The sequence below is a fragment of the Urocitellus parryii genome, chromosome 4 (genome assembly GCF_045843805.1).
Source record: "Urocitellus parryii isolate mUroPar1 chromosome 4, mUroPar1.hap1, whole genome shotgun sequence".
In the NCBI taxonomy this organism is placed as follows: Eukaryota; Metazoa; Chordata; class Mammalia; order Rodentia; family Sciuridae; genus Urocitellus; species Urocitellus parryii.
Genome location: NC_135534.1, coordinates 95,467,848 through 95,484,107, shown reverse-complemented (window position 1 = coordinate 95,484,107; position 16,260 = coordinate 95,467,848). Strand labels below are relative to the sequence as shown.

The following is a 16,260-nucleotide window of genomic DNA, read 5'->3' as shown; positions in this document are numbered from 1 at the left end:
GCAGCAAAGTCATAGATACTGTAGTACTACAGTAGTCATCTACATTCATAATTGAAGGAATTGTTAAATTTTCAGATCATGTTACTGAAAATCAGGATGTATTTTTTTTCCTAATGAAGTATATGTTCCCCAGACTATTTTCATGGGCTTGGCTCATGCATGCCAGGTAAAAGCACTTGTGATTGTATTATTGGTGAGAATATTTCACAGGTATTGTGTACTGCCATTAGGAAGCACTTAGGGTTTGCTTTCTTTTTTTGTTATGTTAGTAGCTATTGACATTTATTATCCAAGTCCATATTTTAAAAATTAAGACTTATAAAGTGATATTCTATTTCTATCATTTCATAAGAATATTTCTACAAAGATTAAACTCGCTTTCATCAACTCTTTGAAATGTACAGGAAAAGGCAGGGTAAATGTTTCATCTTTCCCTTTATTTACTATCATTTATTTATTTATTTAGGGTACTGTAGACTTTTAACCCAGGGGTAATTTACCACTGAACTACATCCCCAATCCTTTTTATTTTTCATTTTGAGATAGGGTCTCACTAAGTTGCTTAGGGCCTTGCTAAATTGCTGAAGCTGGCCTTGAACTTGTGATCTTCCTACCTCAGCCTCCCAATTGGCTGAGATAACAGGCTTGTGCCTCCACACCCTTTACCACCACGCCTGGCTTATTTACTAGTTTTTAAAATAACGAGTTGGTTCTTTAACATTTTCCAAATTCCAGTGAGTTTTTTTAAGTATTGCTATTACTAACTAGTGGATTTAAACATATTTGAGGTGTTTGAGTCCATTGCAGTTATTGTTATCATACTCAGAATATCTTTTTCTCATGTATTTGGTAGTTTTCTTGTGCTTTGGTATTGATGGTTCAGGCTTGTTTTGTCACATTTCCTGCCCTAGGTCTGAAATCAACTATTCTCAAAGAACCCTACCTCTTTTTAATGGGAGGTAGTACTTGGTCACCATGATATGGGTTCTATGGGTGTTCATAAGTCAGTGGGTTGGTGTTTGTTTCAGGGCTTTTCAGTGGACGGAGGTGGGAAATATGAATAATTATAGAATATCTCATGAGTTAATTCTAACTTTTAAGTTCAGAATTATAGGGTCTTAACCCAACTCGTCAGTCTTAAATCTTCATCTCCTTTTTCCTTAACATTGGTACATCCATGTAATTTCTTATTTATTTTATTCCACAGTATTCTCACATAGTCTCATAATAATAGGAACACGATTGCCAAACAGTTTAAGATGTCTTACAGTTCTTTTTGTTCCTATGATGTATATTTCTGTTAGGAATGTACTGTTAAATTAGCATATGTTAAAGTCACTTGAAATAATTCCCTTTTTTTTTTCTTTTTGGTACCTGAGATTGAACCCAGGGGTGTTTAACCACTGAGCCACATCCTCAGCCCTTTTAAAATATTTTAGCTTAGAGACAGGATCTCACTAAGTTGCTTAGGGCCTTACTAAATTGCTGAGGCTGGCTTTGAACTCTTGATCCTCCTGTCTCAGCCTCTCGAGCTGCAGGGATTACAGGCCTGTGCCACTGCAGCTGGCCTCCATTTGGTTTTGCCACCAATTTAAAACATCAAATTCATTTTTAATTTAAGTTTTTAGTTAGATGTACCTTAAAAGTTTATTTTAGATAATTATATTGTTTTATAGTCTTTACATGGTTCCAAAGACAAATCTAGAAAACAAGATATATTTAAGATATATTTAGATATCTTTTACTTTGCTCCCTTCCAACCTTATGAATAACTTTAACTTTTAAATTTTAATTTTTTAATTTTAAAATATTAATAAGACAGGCCGGGTGCGGTGTTGCACGCCCGCAATCCCAGTGGCTTGGGAGGCTGAGGTAGGAGGATTGTGAGTTCAAAGCCAGCCTCAGCAAAAACGAGGTGCCAAACAACTCAGTAAGACCCTGTCTCTAAATAAAAAGAAAATAGGGCTGGGGATGTGGCTCAGTGGTTCAGTGTCCCTGAGTTCAATCCCTAGTACTCCCTCCCCCCTCCAAAAAAATAATAAGCCAGGTGTGGTGACACACGCCTGTAATCCCAGTGATTCTGAAGCCTGAGGTAGGAATAGCACAGTTTTGAGACCAGCGTCTGTAACTTAGTGAGTTCCTAAGCAACTTAGTTAGACTGTCTCAAAAAAAAAAAAAAAAAAAAAAATTAAAAGGTGGGGGGGCTGGGTTTGTGGCTCAGAGGTAGAACACTCACCTAGCATGTGTGAGGCACTGGGTTCAATCCTCAGCACCACGTAAAAATATAAAATAAAGATATTGTGTCTACCTCTAACTAAAAAATAAATATTTTTAAAAATAAAAATATAAATAAAAAGGGATGGGGATGTGGCTCAGTGGTTAAACATCCTAGAGTTCAGTCCCCAGAACCAAAATAAGTAAGTAAATACATAAATACAAAGCTAGTAATGAATTATAGATAAATATTAGTATTCTGTTTCCACTTAGCCCCACATTTGCTTCTTTTATTTAAGTGCACCTGGCAGTTATTTTATAGCAGTGTATATAAATTTTTGCCTTATTTCTTTTTCTTTTCTTTTGCCCTGTATCATAGCTGTACAGTACTGCCTTGTGTTTACTACTTCAGTCCCTTGTTGGACATTTAGGTTTCTTCTTTAGTCTTGCTATTACAGTGTTGCAGTTAATAGCGTTATATATATATACCTTTTTGTATTTTTGATGACGTAGCTTTGGGATGGGTTCCTAGAGATAAAATAGCTCAAGTTGCCAAAAATTGCCACTCCCTCCCTCTCAATAGAGATTGTTTCATTTTGCATTCTTACCAGCAATGGTCAGAAGTAGTTTTAGACTTCTTGAAGTTTTATAAAGATCCCCAACAGTACAAGGATTGCTGTCACTTTTTTCAAAGGGTGCTGGGTCTGAGGTCTCTCAACCTCAGAATTGGAAACATTGCTATAAAGCCTTGTTGGACATTTGCTACTCAAAGTGTGGTCCAGTGACTGGCCACATGGGCATCACCTGTGCACTCATTTGAAATGCAGAATCTCAAGATTGTCTCCAAATGCATTGAGGCAGAAGTATGCAACTTAACAAGAGTTTTAGGTGATTCATATCACATTAACAATTGAGAGGTACTGGGCTAGAGCTGTGCTTTCTAGTACCAGAGCTAGTTGCCATCTGTAGTTATTTACATAGAAATAAATAAAAATGAAATAAAGTGAAAAATTTAGTTGCTCATTCATACTAGCTACCTTTCAAATGCTCAATAGTTACTTCTTGAACATTCCCATTATTACAGTAACTTCTACTGCACAGTGCTCTTTTATAACTGCACCATTTAATTTGATACTAGTAGCCACATATGACTGTTTTAATTTACATTGTAGTTGAATAACATTAAAAATTCAGTTCCTCATCCACATTAGTGATATTTTAAGAGTTCATTAGCTACACATGGCTCATAGCAATGTATTTGATGGTGCATGTATTAATCCATTTTGTGTTGCTAGAACAAAATCCCCAAGACTGTGTACTTTTAAAGAAAACAAACTTATTTGACTCACTATTTCTGGTGGTTGGAAGGTCCAACCAGCATCCTGATGGGATTCCCCTATGTCACAACATGGTGGAGAAATGGAAAGGGAACCAGCTGTGTGCAGAAATGGGAGAGTGGCCGCATGGTGAGACAGGAAGCCAGAGAGGTTTAGGGGAGGTTTCAGGCTTATTTATAACAGTCCTCTCTGGGAGAATGTACTTCCATGAGAAAAGCATCAATTCCTCTCAAAAACTTAATCACCTCCCAAGAGGCTCCACCTCTTAGAGTTTGTACCACCTTTCAACATCACCACATTTGGGACCAAGCTTCTGTCACATGAAACTTTAGGAGACACACTCAGACCATATACAAACCATACCAGTGCACATATGAAATATTTTCATCATTAAAATTCTACTGGGCAGGTTACTGAGAGGCTGGGCAAGGCAGAGGAAGGAAGGAAATAAAATTCAATGAGTGCATAAGGTGGGTGGTTGGTATAATATCCATTTAAAATAACAAGAACAACTATAATTTTAAAAGAATTTTAAAAGGGTAGAGTTAGGTTCTCTGTTTTGAAGTCTAGGATTCTTTGGTATATTTGGAAGGCATATTCCTTTGAAGGCCACATCTCAGGAGCAATTACCCTCAGACTTCTAGAACAAGGCTTGATGCAAACCAATGTTTTCACTTGCCTATACCTGTTTCTGTTCTCATTCATGTTTCATATTTAAATCTAGATCTCATTTATTTTTAAAAGTTATTTTATTTTATTTATTTACTTTTTGGGTGTCGGGGATTGAATCCGGTAGTGCTTTATCCCTGAGCTACATCTCTAGCCTGCAGAGATGGAAACAAAACAGGTCATTGAGGCTTCTTTTCACTATGTAAAGAAAAAAACTATTTATAATTAATTTTGAGCTTGTTTCCAATATTATTTAAAATGTTCTAGAAAACAACTGGATAATTTATGTGCTAAGTGTAAGGGCTTGGCCTAAATGAATATTTCTTTATGGATATGTGATAAAATTTCTATAGATGTTATGGAAATTATTATTCTTTACCAGATATTTACAGGTGGTAGATGTGATGGATCTAAAAAATTATCCAAAGTAGCTGTGCTTTATAGAAGTCTTTAATATTAAATCCTACCTTTAGCAGACCATGTGCAACCTAGCAGCAGATTTATTGAGACATAATGTGAAGGAAATATGTGATCTGCATCCAAACAATGCATTTTATCAATCATTTGAATGTTTCTCTCTCTCTCTCTTTTTTAAATATATTGAGGGAGTTGAACCCAGTGTACTTTATCACTGAGCTGTATTCCCAGACCTTTTATTTTTTATTTTGAAACAGGGTTTCACTAAGTTGCTGAGGCTGACCTTGAACTTGTGATCTTCCTGCCTCAGTCCTCCAAGTCACTGGGATTCCATGTGTGTGCCCCTGTGCCCAGCTTGGAACTCTTTTCTTTTCCCCCCATCAAATAAAAAGGAGAGAATAATTTGATGGTTTGCTATCTTGATTGAATCTTAGACTCATCTAGGAGGCTTTTAAAATAGGCTGCTATTTTAGACCCTGCATCCTGAGAATTTGATTCTCTTGTTCTGAGCTGGGGTCTTGATGTCCAAGTAGAGGACTTCTCATCTGACTTGAAGTTGCACATGAACAAGTGCTAAAGAAATGAATGAACTCCATCATTGTGTATCATGAATATATTATGTCCAACTAGTGTTTGATTTAGGCAGAAATCAAGATTGTAGCCTTTCCTGTGTTCTTGAATCTTCCTGGAAATCGTTCATCTTTCTAGTCTCTAATCAAGTATCTCCTCTCTGAACCTTCTCTAGGAGATCTTGACCCTTCTCGTCTTAGCTGCAAGCACTGCTTTTATTTTTAACTTTCCCATTTTACTGTCCTTCTGTGTTGTTAGGTCTGACTCTTTATCTAGACAGAAACTCCTTAAGATGTTCAACAATGGTAAATATCCCTCCCTGTGTGCCAGACACTGTGTTAGTCATAGAGGATGTAGCGTCCCTGTTCTCTTGGAGCTGAGGGTCTTAGTGGAAGAAGAGCCATTGGCCCACAGTGTGAGGCCCAGATTTGGGCTGGGGAGAAGAGAGAGGGTCTGGACTGGGAAATATGTGGGTCTTTTATTTTTATTTTTTTTTAATGTTAATGACTTTTTAAAAAAATATCTTTTCTCCTTCCTACACAGGTGGATCTACAAAATCTTTGGAAATATATAAGATATTACTATACTTACATCCTGAGTTTATGAAGAATTTCCTATAAAACAAAAATGAAACAAAAAAAAAAAAAAAAAAAAAAAAAAAAATATCTTTTTTTTTTTTTAATGTGGTGCTGAGGATTGAACCCAGTGCCTCACGGATGCAAGGTGAGCGCTCTCACTCTGAGCCACAATCCCAGCCCCACATGTGGGTCTTTTAAATTCTAAATTCCTGGTGCGTGACATATAAATAATATACATATATTAACATTCAATATATGACTGAAGAATTTACTGAAGGAGTAAGTGCATAAAAGAGGATATGGTTTCATTGGAAAGCATATGCATGAGTATGTGTTTTGGAGTAGAAGGGATATTAAGTTACGTACTTTAGGTTTTCTGGAAGAAAGAAGGGGGAAATAAAGTGCTTTAAGGACTGGGAATGTAGGTCAGTGGTAGAGCACTTGCCTAGTGTGCGGAGGTTAGGTCCCCAGCACTACATACAGTCTTCTTCTTATTTTTTTCACTCCGTAAATTCTTAGGTTCTTATCCAAACAATAAAGTGGTTGGAAGTGGCCTTACTCACATCTTTCCTACCTGTCTTCTGCTGCTGCCTCCAATGATCCATAGCTCTTTTGTTTGCTGTGCTTTCTGGTGGCCTGCCTCCCACAGCATGATGCCGCCTTGGGAAATACATCTTACAGTTGGACCGTATCCTGCCATTGAAGTTCACTTCAGTGAAGGTTCCGTTTGAAAAACCATGACAGGATATATCCCATGGTCAGATGCACGTTGATTCTGGCAGCTTCCCTCAGACAGGAACAGGTTTTGTTCTGGTGTAGTGTCCCTCTGTTCAGAATTCACCCAAATTAGGACCTCATGGTGAAATGTAAATATGAATGTTAGGTGATAAGCAACAAAACGTGTTTTGAAGCTGCTGTGTCTTTCATTACAAGTCTGAGTGTTTCCCTCTTTTTTCTTTAGTTTCCATCCCCTCCCGGTTCTCCCTCTCTCTTGCTTGTATGCCTTCTCTTTCTCCCTCTCACTTGCTCACTTGATCTTGCTCTCTCTCTCTCCTGCTCTTCCATTATAGATGAGGTCATTATGATTTGGAGCCAAGAGAAGTGCATTCCTGTAACTTTAAATCTCCATACTCAATTTGTGACTCTCCTTTTTTTTCTAGAAGATGGTATACTTTATAGTTGGAGGACAGCTTGCTTAATTGCACTATTTTAGAATGCAAATATGAGCTTACTGGAGGAATTCTGTCGGTTTGTGAATAGAACTTAGTGATGCCACACTTCTTTTTTCTCACTTATTTCGAATTTATAATTGTTTTCAGGTCCATTATGGGATGTGAAAAATAGTCTGAATATGATTAGGTTATCAGCCACTTGATTAGATTTCCTGTGCCTTCTCGTTTGGAAATCTAGCTCCCCCATTATACACAGGGAAGCAGTGTTACTGAGGGGAGGGGAGAGACCAGGGATGGCTCGCTCTTTCTTGACAGCAATGTGAGGTGCCAAGAATGTTTTGGAGAAGAGGTTTTCTGATATGGGCTGTGTTATGGAATCACAACAGAGAGGTTCAGGCAGCTGGGGAGAGAGACATGAGGAAGGAGATTGAGGAGAAATGATGCAGAGAGGAGAAAGATCCCCACTGTGAGGGATGACCTCACCTATTATCTCAAGACCATGTGCTGTAGGAGGCACAGCAGATGTTTAATGGTCAGGAGATTTGGGCATTGCATTTTTTCCCTGTCTGTCCTTAGGCAGAATGAATCCCTCCTGTGGGTCCCAGTCTCCTCAATTTAAAGAGGTGGGTATTAGTACCAAACTTCCATAATTCTAAGATTTTCTTTCTGGGGAGGAGAGGAATTTTCCCTAACTCCTCCACCCTCTTAAAGGGAATTTGAACCTTCTGATTCGTTCAAAACAAAACAAAACGAAACTGATTTCTTCTGCCCTTGGCTAACTGGGTGAGTTTCTGAACCATTCTGAGTTTCGTTTTGCCCATCTGTAGCATGAGTATAATGATACTTCTCTCGGGGTTATGGTGAGAATTGTGTTGGGAGTGTGTGCTATGATTATACTCACTGCACAATGAGATATTGGGAGAATGAGAAAATTGGGATAATTCCCTTTGCCAGGCACCCTGTCCTTCATGTTTATCAAGGGGAATATGTGGCTGGGAGGAAGGACACTAACGAATGAACACATAATGAATGACAGTAATGAATGAACTGTTCAACCTTTGGCTTTGTCCCCTTATTCCTTCAGACCCTGAGTGCACTATACAGGACCAAGTGGTGCATTTCTTTTGTCTAGGATAGACCCAATTACAGCCTGAGATCAAGGCCAACAGGCCCCTTTAGTAAGAAGTGAGCACAAAAGAAAGAGGCAGCAACCTTGGGATCTGGGTTACCACTTTAGCCTGTGGCTACAGCATACCTAAAAAAGTACCTCCCCTCCAAGAGCATGTCCTTAATATTTTGCTCATCTTGGTGAATTGTTTTTTTCAATAGCTTAGTCTTTGGATTTGGAAAGTTTCTGACATCATTCCTTCCTCCTGAAAGGTGCAAGTTCCTTCCTTTTGGAATGGACAGACTAAAACTACAGGGAAGAATATAACCCTTTGAACAGCAAAACTAGTAAAGTTGATGCTTATGCCCTAAGACCAATGACTCCACTCCAGATTAAATGATTGCTTTAAACTCTTAAGGCACAATAGAAAGTCATTATATTTTCAGTGCACTCTAAATTCACTGTTCCCAGAAGTAAAAGCAACTGACTGGAATCTCTCCAGATGCCTTAGATAGCCCCATCAGGCAGTCCTGAGTGCTAGGGAGATAACATTTTAAGTATATCTGTAATCCATTCGTACAGGTTTGTTAAAAACTAGAAAAATAGATATGTAAATCAGGAGACATAAACTAGAGTGTTTGTAGAGGCCTTGTTCACAAGAACAATAAAAAATTGGAAAACAATCTAAAAATCTAATACTGGGAGAATGAATAAAATATGATATATTTCTATAGTGGAACACTACATAGTAGTGAAAAGGGAGGGATGATACTCTCAAACAATGTTGATCAAAATAGCAAGTTGCAGAAGTATACATATACAGTATAGTGCCATTTATATAAAATTTAAAAACAAACAAAAGCAATGATATTTGCTTAGGGATACTCATGGTAATAGAAATGCAGGAGAATAATAAATATCAAGTTCTGGAATGTAGTTACCTCTCAAGAGGGCTCAGAGATTGGGGAGAATGCAAGAGAGGTATGTTGATATTGTTAATTTTTATTTCTTAAGCCACCTGGTAGCTACATGGTACATATTGATTGCATATTAGATAATTGATCTTATATCTGCAGGTTGTATAACTATAAATTCAACCAACCACATTTTGAAAATATTTGGGAAAAATTATGTCTGTACTGAAGACATACAGATTTCTTTTCTTGTCATTAATTCTTTAACAATACATACATTATAACACATACCTTACTTTTTTTTCTTTTTGATGGTACTAAGAATCAAATCTAGCACATGCTAGGTTAGTGCTCTACCATTGAGCTATACCCTCAAGTCCCATATAAAGTACTTACATTGTAGTAGGTATAATAAATACTCTAGAGGTGCTTTAAAATATACAGGAGAATGCTTTGGTTATATTTGAATACCACACCCTTTTATATACAGTATTGAGCATCTGTGGATTTTGATAAGTGTGGCAGATCCTAGAACTAGTCCCCCATGATACCTTTGTTATATTTTTAACAAAGGTATCATGTTAAAAATTAAACAATCTGTGAAGGAGTAGTGCAAGATGAGGCTGGAGAGCCAGGCACAGGTCCATCTCCAACTTGGTTCTTTCCCCAACTTCCAGCTGCCTACTCGACATTTCTTCTTGGCTGTCTAGCAATTAAACAAAATCCAGTATGTCCAAAATAGAGTTATTTCCTTCTAAATGTGTCTTTTTCTCTTGCCTTTGGGATCTTGATTAAACATTGTTTTCTGGTCTAGGAATCCGGGTTTTGCTCTAGACTCTTTTGTCTCTGTTAACTTGTCTTTTTAATTGGTTTCTTTCTGTATTAGATAAGGTTTCGGGTGCCACGTGATCTGACATATTTGGAATGACAATGCTAAGGGTTGACAATGTATTCTTTTCTCTGTAAGATTTGTTTCAGTAATTTGCCATTCACCTTAAACAAGGACAAAAAGAAGAAAAGTGAAGCTTGCTGGGTAAGACAACCCTAAGTACATTTGTAGAGCACCCACCATGTGCCAGGCCTTGGAGATGCAAAAATGAACAGGCACCCTCTGCCCTGAGAGGCTGGGTCTGCTGGGGATGGATGTCAAGAGTTCACCAGAGGGGCTGGTGTCATGGCTCAGCGGTAGAGCACTTGCCTAGCATGTGTGAGGCACTGGGTTCGATTCTCAGCACCACATATAAATAAAGGTCCATCAACAACTAATAAAATATTAAAAAAAAAAAAAGAGTTCACCAGAGGAAAAGGCATTCCCAGCAGAAGTGATATCAGATACCAAGGCACAGAGCCAGAAAACTGTGGCACATTCAGAGATTTCAAGTACATTGATGTAGGTACAGCACAGAACATAAGGAAAAATGGCAACAGGTGAGGGTGGAAAAGTCAACCCAAAGCAGATCAAGAAGGGCTGAGGATGAAAAATGCTCTAATGTCAATGTCTTATCTTGCTGGTGTTGAGATCACTAAAACCTCCTAAATAGGAAGGAGGGGAGTGATCAGCAAGGCAGGAAGGGAGCATTCATTCACCAGGACACCAGCCCCTCTGGTGAACTCTTGACATCCATCCCCAGCAGACCCAGCCTCTCAGGGCAGAGGGTGCCTGTCCATTTTTGCATCTCCAAAGCCTGGCACATGGTGGGTGCTCTACAAATGTACTTAGGGTTGTCTTACCCAGCAAGCTTCACTTTTCTTCTTTTTGTCCTTGTTTGAGGTGAATGGCAAATTACTGACACAAATCTTACAGAGAAAAGAATACATTGTCAACAGTTAGATACTCTGTTTCCTCTTATTGCTTAGGAACTCTGGACAACAAGTACATGTTGAATGAAATAAAAGAAATGAACGAACAAGGAAAATATTTTAAAAAGTGAGACAGGGTGACAGTATAAGGTTCTGAAGCTAGAAGAAACACTAGAGAAAATAATTAGAGCTGGGTGTGGGGGGGTGCATCCCTATTATACCAGCTACTTGGGAGGCCGAGGTAAATTCAAGGCCAGCATGCCCAACTTAGCAAGACCCCTGTCTCAAAATTAAACAACAACAACAAAAAAAGGTTGGGGATGTAGCTCACTGGTAGAGCATCCCTGAGTTCATGCCCCAGTACTGTAAAAGGAAGAAGAAAGCACACATCCAGTAATTTAATAGAAATTCATAAATCACTGCAGCAAGGCTGGACTGTATCAGGCTTTCTTGTGGCAGTTGGGTTGTTTTAGTAAAGCAAGACAATAGCTAGTTGTGCTTAAAAGATGGCTCCTGGGGACTGGGGTTGTGTCTCAGTGGTAGAGCACTTGCCTAGCATGTGTGAGGCACTGGGTTTGATTCTCAGCACTGCATATAAATAAATATATATATATATATATATATATATATAAAATAAAGTCTATCGATAACTAAGAAAATATCTAAACAACAACAACAACCACAACAAAGATGGCCCCTGGCACATAGTTTTAAAATTCTCTTTATTGGCTCTAAAGATGGTGGTAGGAGCTGCCTCACAGTCCAGGGGAAAAAAAAAAAAAGAGGAAAATGGTCATGATTAGAGGAAGGGGCAGCCCTACCAGTGGCTGATGGAAAGGCCCATCTCAGTGGCATTAAAGTATGTAGGGGGCACTTGTGGCTCCTGCAGTTTCTACTTTGCATTCTCAGATCCAAAGAGGACAATGCCTGGAGCTTTCAGCCTCACCAAAGAGCCCAGGCTACTAAGGTGACATCGAAACCAGAGGTGTTTTTTTTTTTTTTTTAGTTGTACATAGACACAATATCTTTGCTTTATTTATTTATTTTATGTGGTGCTGAGGACCGAACCCAGTACCTCACCCATGCGAGGCAAGGGCTCAACCACTAAGCTACAACTCCAGACCCCAAACCAGAGGGTTTAAAAGGAGTTTTAAAAAGCCATGACATATTTTGTTGAAATAATCATGCACATCCTCAACACAGATGACATGGTGAAGAGTCTTGGAATGTCTGTGAAGACTTATTGGGTTAAGCATAATTTCTCTGAAACGTTAAAAAGAGAAAAAAAAAAAGGAAGAAATTCGTAAATCAGATTGGATCCCTTTGGCACCTCATCTCCCCTGTGAACTTTCCTGTGGCAGCTGTAACAGGAGAAGGTTGAAGTGCATCTTCCGTCTCAACGTGGCTCCCTGAAAGCAGACCAATTCCTAGATTCCACTATAGAGATTGTCCAATAATTGGTCTGTTTGGGGGGCCAGGAAACCAGTATTTTATCCTATTTATTTGGTTTTTTGCCCTTGAAGATTGAATGCAGGACCTTGGGCATGCTAAAAATTCTCTCTGCCACCAGCTCCTTCCTGAGCCATAGGTATTTTTTCTACTATTAATAGCTCTCCTGTTAATACTAGTATGAGCCAGGGTGGAGAACCAGTGAGCTCTGAGGTTCACACGATAATGAATTCAAATTCTTATCTCTCTAAGTTCAAGGAAGCATTTCTATAGAGAATATTTTGATAAAGGTTGTAGTGTTCTCTGCCCTGGTTCCTGACCCTTCCAAGAACTGTCTGTCTCCATCATCTCTTGATTTTCTTTCCTGTGGGTCTTAGGCTTTCACCCTTGCTGCCTTCTGTTGTTTACCTTCCAAACATGCTTAAGTTTCCCTGATCCTTGGCAAGACAATGAAAACCCTGTCCTCAACACTGCTGCCTATTCTTTGAACTCTTTGCCCATCCCTGTTCTCCTTCCTTTCATCATTTTTTGAAACAGCCGTCTGTTTGGTGCACTCAATTGCAGGTCTTCTGTTCCCTCGGCCCGTTGAAATCCACTTTGGATATTCCCACCAACAAAAAGTTTGCCTTCAAAAATCCAGCAGCTTCCAATGTACCAGTCATCCTGTTTCCTTAGCCATCCTGTCATTCTCTCTGCAGTTTCTGACACTCTGTATTGATGATCTCTTCCTTCTTAATGTGCTTTTTCTATCCTAACTTCTCTGTCATGGCATTCTCAGAATTTCTTATCTTTTTCTAACCATTGCAAACTATTGGGAAAATAGGGAAGTGTATGTATATTTGGACTGACAAGGACTGACAATCTATTTACATTCTTTCATGTAACAAATGAAAGAATTTATTTAGTGATTACAAAGGGCCAGTTATCTATGGCTACATAAGAAATTAGCATAATCTTCGTGACTTAAAAACAACACGTATCTATTATCTTACTGTTTTTGTGGACAAGAAATCTGAGCACTGCTTAGCTATACTTTCTGCTTCAGGGTCTTTCACGAGGCTGCATCATGGTGTTGGCCTGGGCTGGACTCTAATCTGAAGATTCAGCTGGGAAAGGATGCACCACCAAGCACCAAACTTCTAATGTGCAGGCAACATTGACAATCACTGCTTCTAGAAGGGCAGTTGAAGAAACAGTCTTCAGAGAGTGAAAAGATGACAAATTATCCAATGCTTACCGAACAGAGAGAATTTAACTAGAGTTAAAACTGAATTTAAAGAAGTCTCTCTCTCTCTCTCTCTCTCTCTCTCTCTCTCTCTCTCTCTCTCTCTCACACACACACACACACACACACACACACACACACACACACACATTTCAAATAGCATATAACAGCTTAACTAAAGTGATCACTGATTGGATGGTCAATTAAATGGGGAACATGTCTTCATGAGACTGAGGAGGGGTCAGAAATGTAAAAGAGAATAAAAATGTAGCCTCTTAAAATCCAATAATTTAATTTTTGTGCACATGAAGTAAGCAATAAAATGAAATAAGGAACTACTTGCAAAAAAATTAATATTTCCCTTTGTGTTTATTGAGAGAGAGAGAGAGAGAGAAAGAGAAAGAGAGAGAGAGAGAGAGAGAGAGAGAGAGAGAGAGAGTGTGTGTGTGTGTGTGTGTGTGTGTGTATGTATGTTATGGATAGAACTTACTTGCAAGTTATTCTGATATCTTCTTTTATTTTCTAGGAATATTTTGAAAACCATTGCTCTGGGCCAGATGTTGTCCTTGTGTATATGTGGGACAGCCATCACCAGCCAGTATTTGACAGAAAAGTACCAAGTGAACACCCCCATGCTTCAGAGCTTTATCAACTATTGCTTACTGTTCCTAATTTATACAATGATGCTGGCATTTCAGTCAGGTAGGTCAAATGTGGAAATTACCTTTTCAATAAAATTATCTTCAAAAAGCTGTTCTGCTTTTAGATGCTTAAAAAATAAAAACAGTGCAAAACCAAGAAAGAAAACAGTAGCATTAGTTATAAAAGTTATTAGAAAAAAATGACACTTTTAAAGTCTGAAAGTAGTGACTAGAAATTTATGCATAACTCTCTGAAGTTGTTGATTAAAATCAAGTATGTAGCACCAGCTATTTGTAACAGGGTAGAAGTTGTAAAAAAAAAAGTGTAAATGTTAGATTTCATTTTTTTTTCTTCTTCTCTCCTCTGGTTGATAAAATTAAGAGCCAATATCAGAAACACTTGAAAAGTCAAGAACTTTACTTTCCAAAATACCTAGTTCTAGCCAAGGGGAGAATGCTGCATACGCATGGATTACATGTGGATCAAGTCCATTTTGAGAGTGACAAAGATGAGAACTTGGCAAAGAATTAACATCATTATTGCTAGCACCATTAGAAAATTGTTGAATTATTGTTTCTAGCTAGTTACACAAAAATGGGAAAAGCTAGACATTTTTTTTTTGTGTGTGTGGTGTTGGAAATCAGACCCAGGGTGTTGGTCACGTGAGGCTCACATTGAGCTCCACCAGAGCCCCAGGCATCATTTTGATTGCTTAACTCGTTTGTTATATATGGACTCATGGAAGCCTCATAGCTCAGGTGTTATATTATCCTCATTTAACAGAAGAGGAAGCAGGTGTGCAGCACTTAGATCACTTGCTTTAGGTTATGTTGGTGGTAACTGGTAGAACCAGGAATTCAACCTAGGCAGCCTGTCCCAGATACCATGCTCCCATCACCTCTCTGTATTAGGGGCTGCTTGTTTTGCAGTCCTAAAGTCCTTCTCACAAGAAAAGAAGAACATAGTATCGCCAAATCAATTAAAAAAGATTCAGTTCAGGAGCATGAAGAAAATGGGCAACCCAGCTGACCAGGTTTCATCATATTTAAAATTACCAGTGTGGCATTTGTTAATCCACTTTTGAAATGAATCTTAGTGCATTGGTGGTATTCCTATATGTCAGGATCATGACTTTTTTTTTTTTTCTTAAAGAAAATAGAAACTAGTTTGAGAGGGGAAAACATGTTTGGGAGTGGGGGAACACCACATTTGGCAAGAGTTCTAGAAGTTGGAAGCAAAACCAGTACATGGTTTGCAGACATAGACCTTGCTCTTTTCTGGAAGCCCTGGACTTCAGGAAGTCAAGGTGATTCATAAGTGCATCATGAGGTCCTCCTAAGGAATGCTTGTTGTGTGCTTTCCATGGATCTTACATCTAGGAAGACTTACTCTGTTTTCAGGATATTCCTGCCAATTGGATTTTAATGATGTTTATTTGGTTATGATTCTCATTAGTTTTATTTCTTTTAAAAATTTTTTTTAGTTATACCTGAACACAATATATTTATTTTGTTTATTTAGTTTTATGTGGTGCTGAGGATCAAACCCAGTGTTTCACACGTGTGAGGCAAGTGCTCTGCCACTGAACCACAACCGCAACCCACTAGTTTTATTTCTTCCTGGGTTATCTTACCATAAAGCTTCCCCTATACATGCCAACTCAATGTCTCCTGTGATGCTCCATTCTCCAAAGTATTGACTCTTTGTTAATATGAATAAACAAGATTTGGTGGAATAAAAGGTGTTTGTTTAGTTGTATGGCTGGGCCTTTTCCTAAGCTTATCACTGGCTTCCTTTCACTTCACAGTTCATCTTTTTCAAAAGAAAGACCACTTGCAGAGTTTCCTTTGAAGAAGCCCATGAATGGAGGTTAAATAACCAGTTAATTCACAGGAAAACATTTCATTTCCTAGAATAGTCTGTGGCTAGTCAGAAATAGTGACATCCACGCTCATCTGGATATTGTACTTCTTTGACAACAGGAAAGAAAATTTAACCACTTTTCTCTCAATTTCTTTCTGGTGTTTTCATTGACTACTTGGTCTATGGTGACACCTTAACTTGAGTATCATCTAGAAAAAATATGACTCTGCTAAGGTGGTGCAGGAGTTTGGGTTCTGGGTAATGAATCTTAGGTGGGACCACTTTCAAAATACACAATACAG

General features: G+C 38.4%; 1 protein-coding gene across 1 annotated transcript in view; it reads left to right on the top strand.

Moving 5' to 3' along the window:
• Positions 1–16,260, top strand: part of Slc35f2 (solute carrier family 35 member F2) — a 57,971-nt gene that overhangs the window by 19,905 nt on the left and 21,806 nt on the right. Inside the window, exon 2 of the mRNA XM_026399051.2 lies at positions 13,980–14,155. Within this exon, the coding sequence (XP_026254836.2) occupies positions 13,980–14,155 (176 nt within the window). The remainder of the gene's footprint in view (positions 1–13,979; positions 14,156–16,260) is intronic.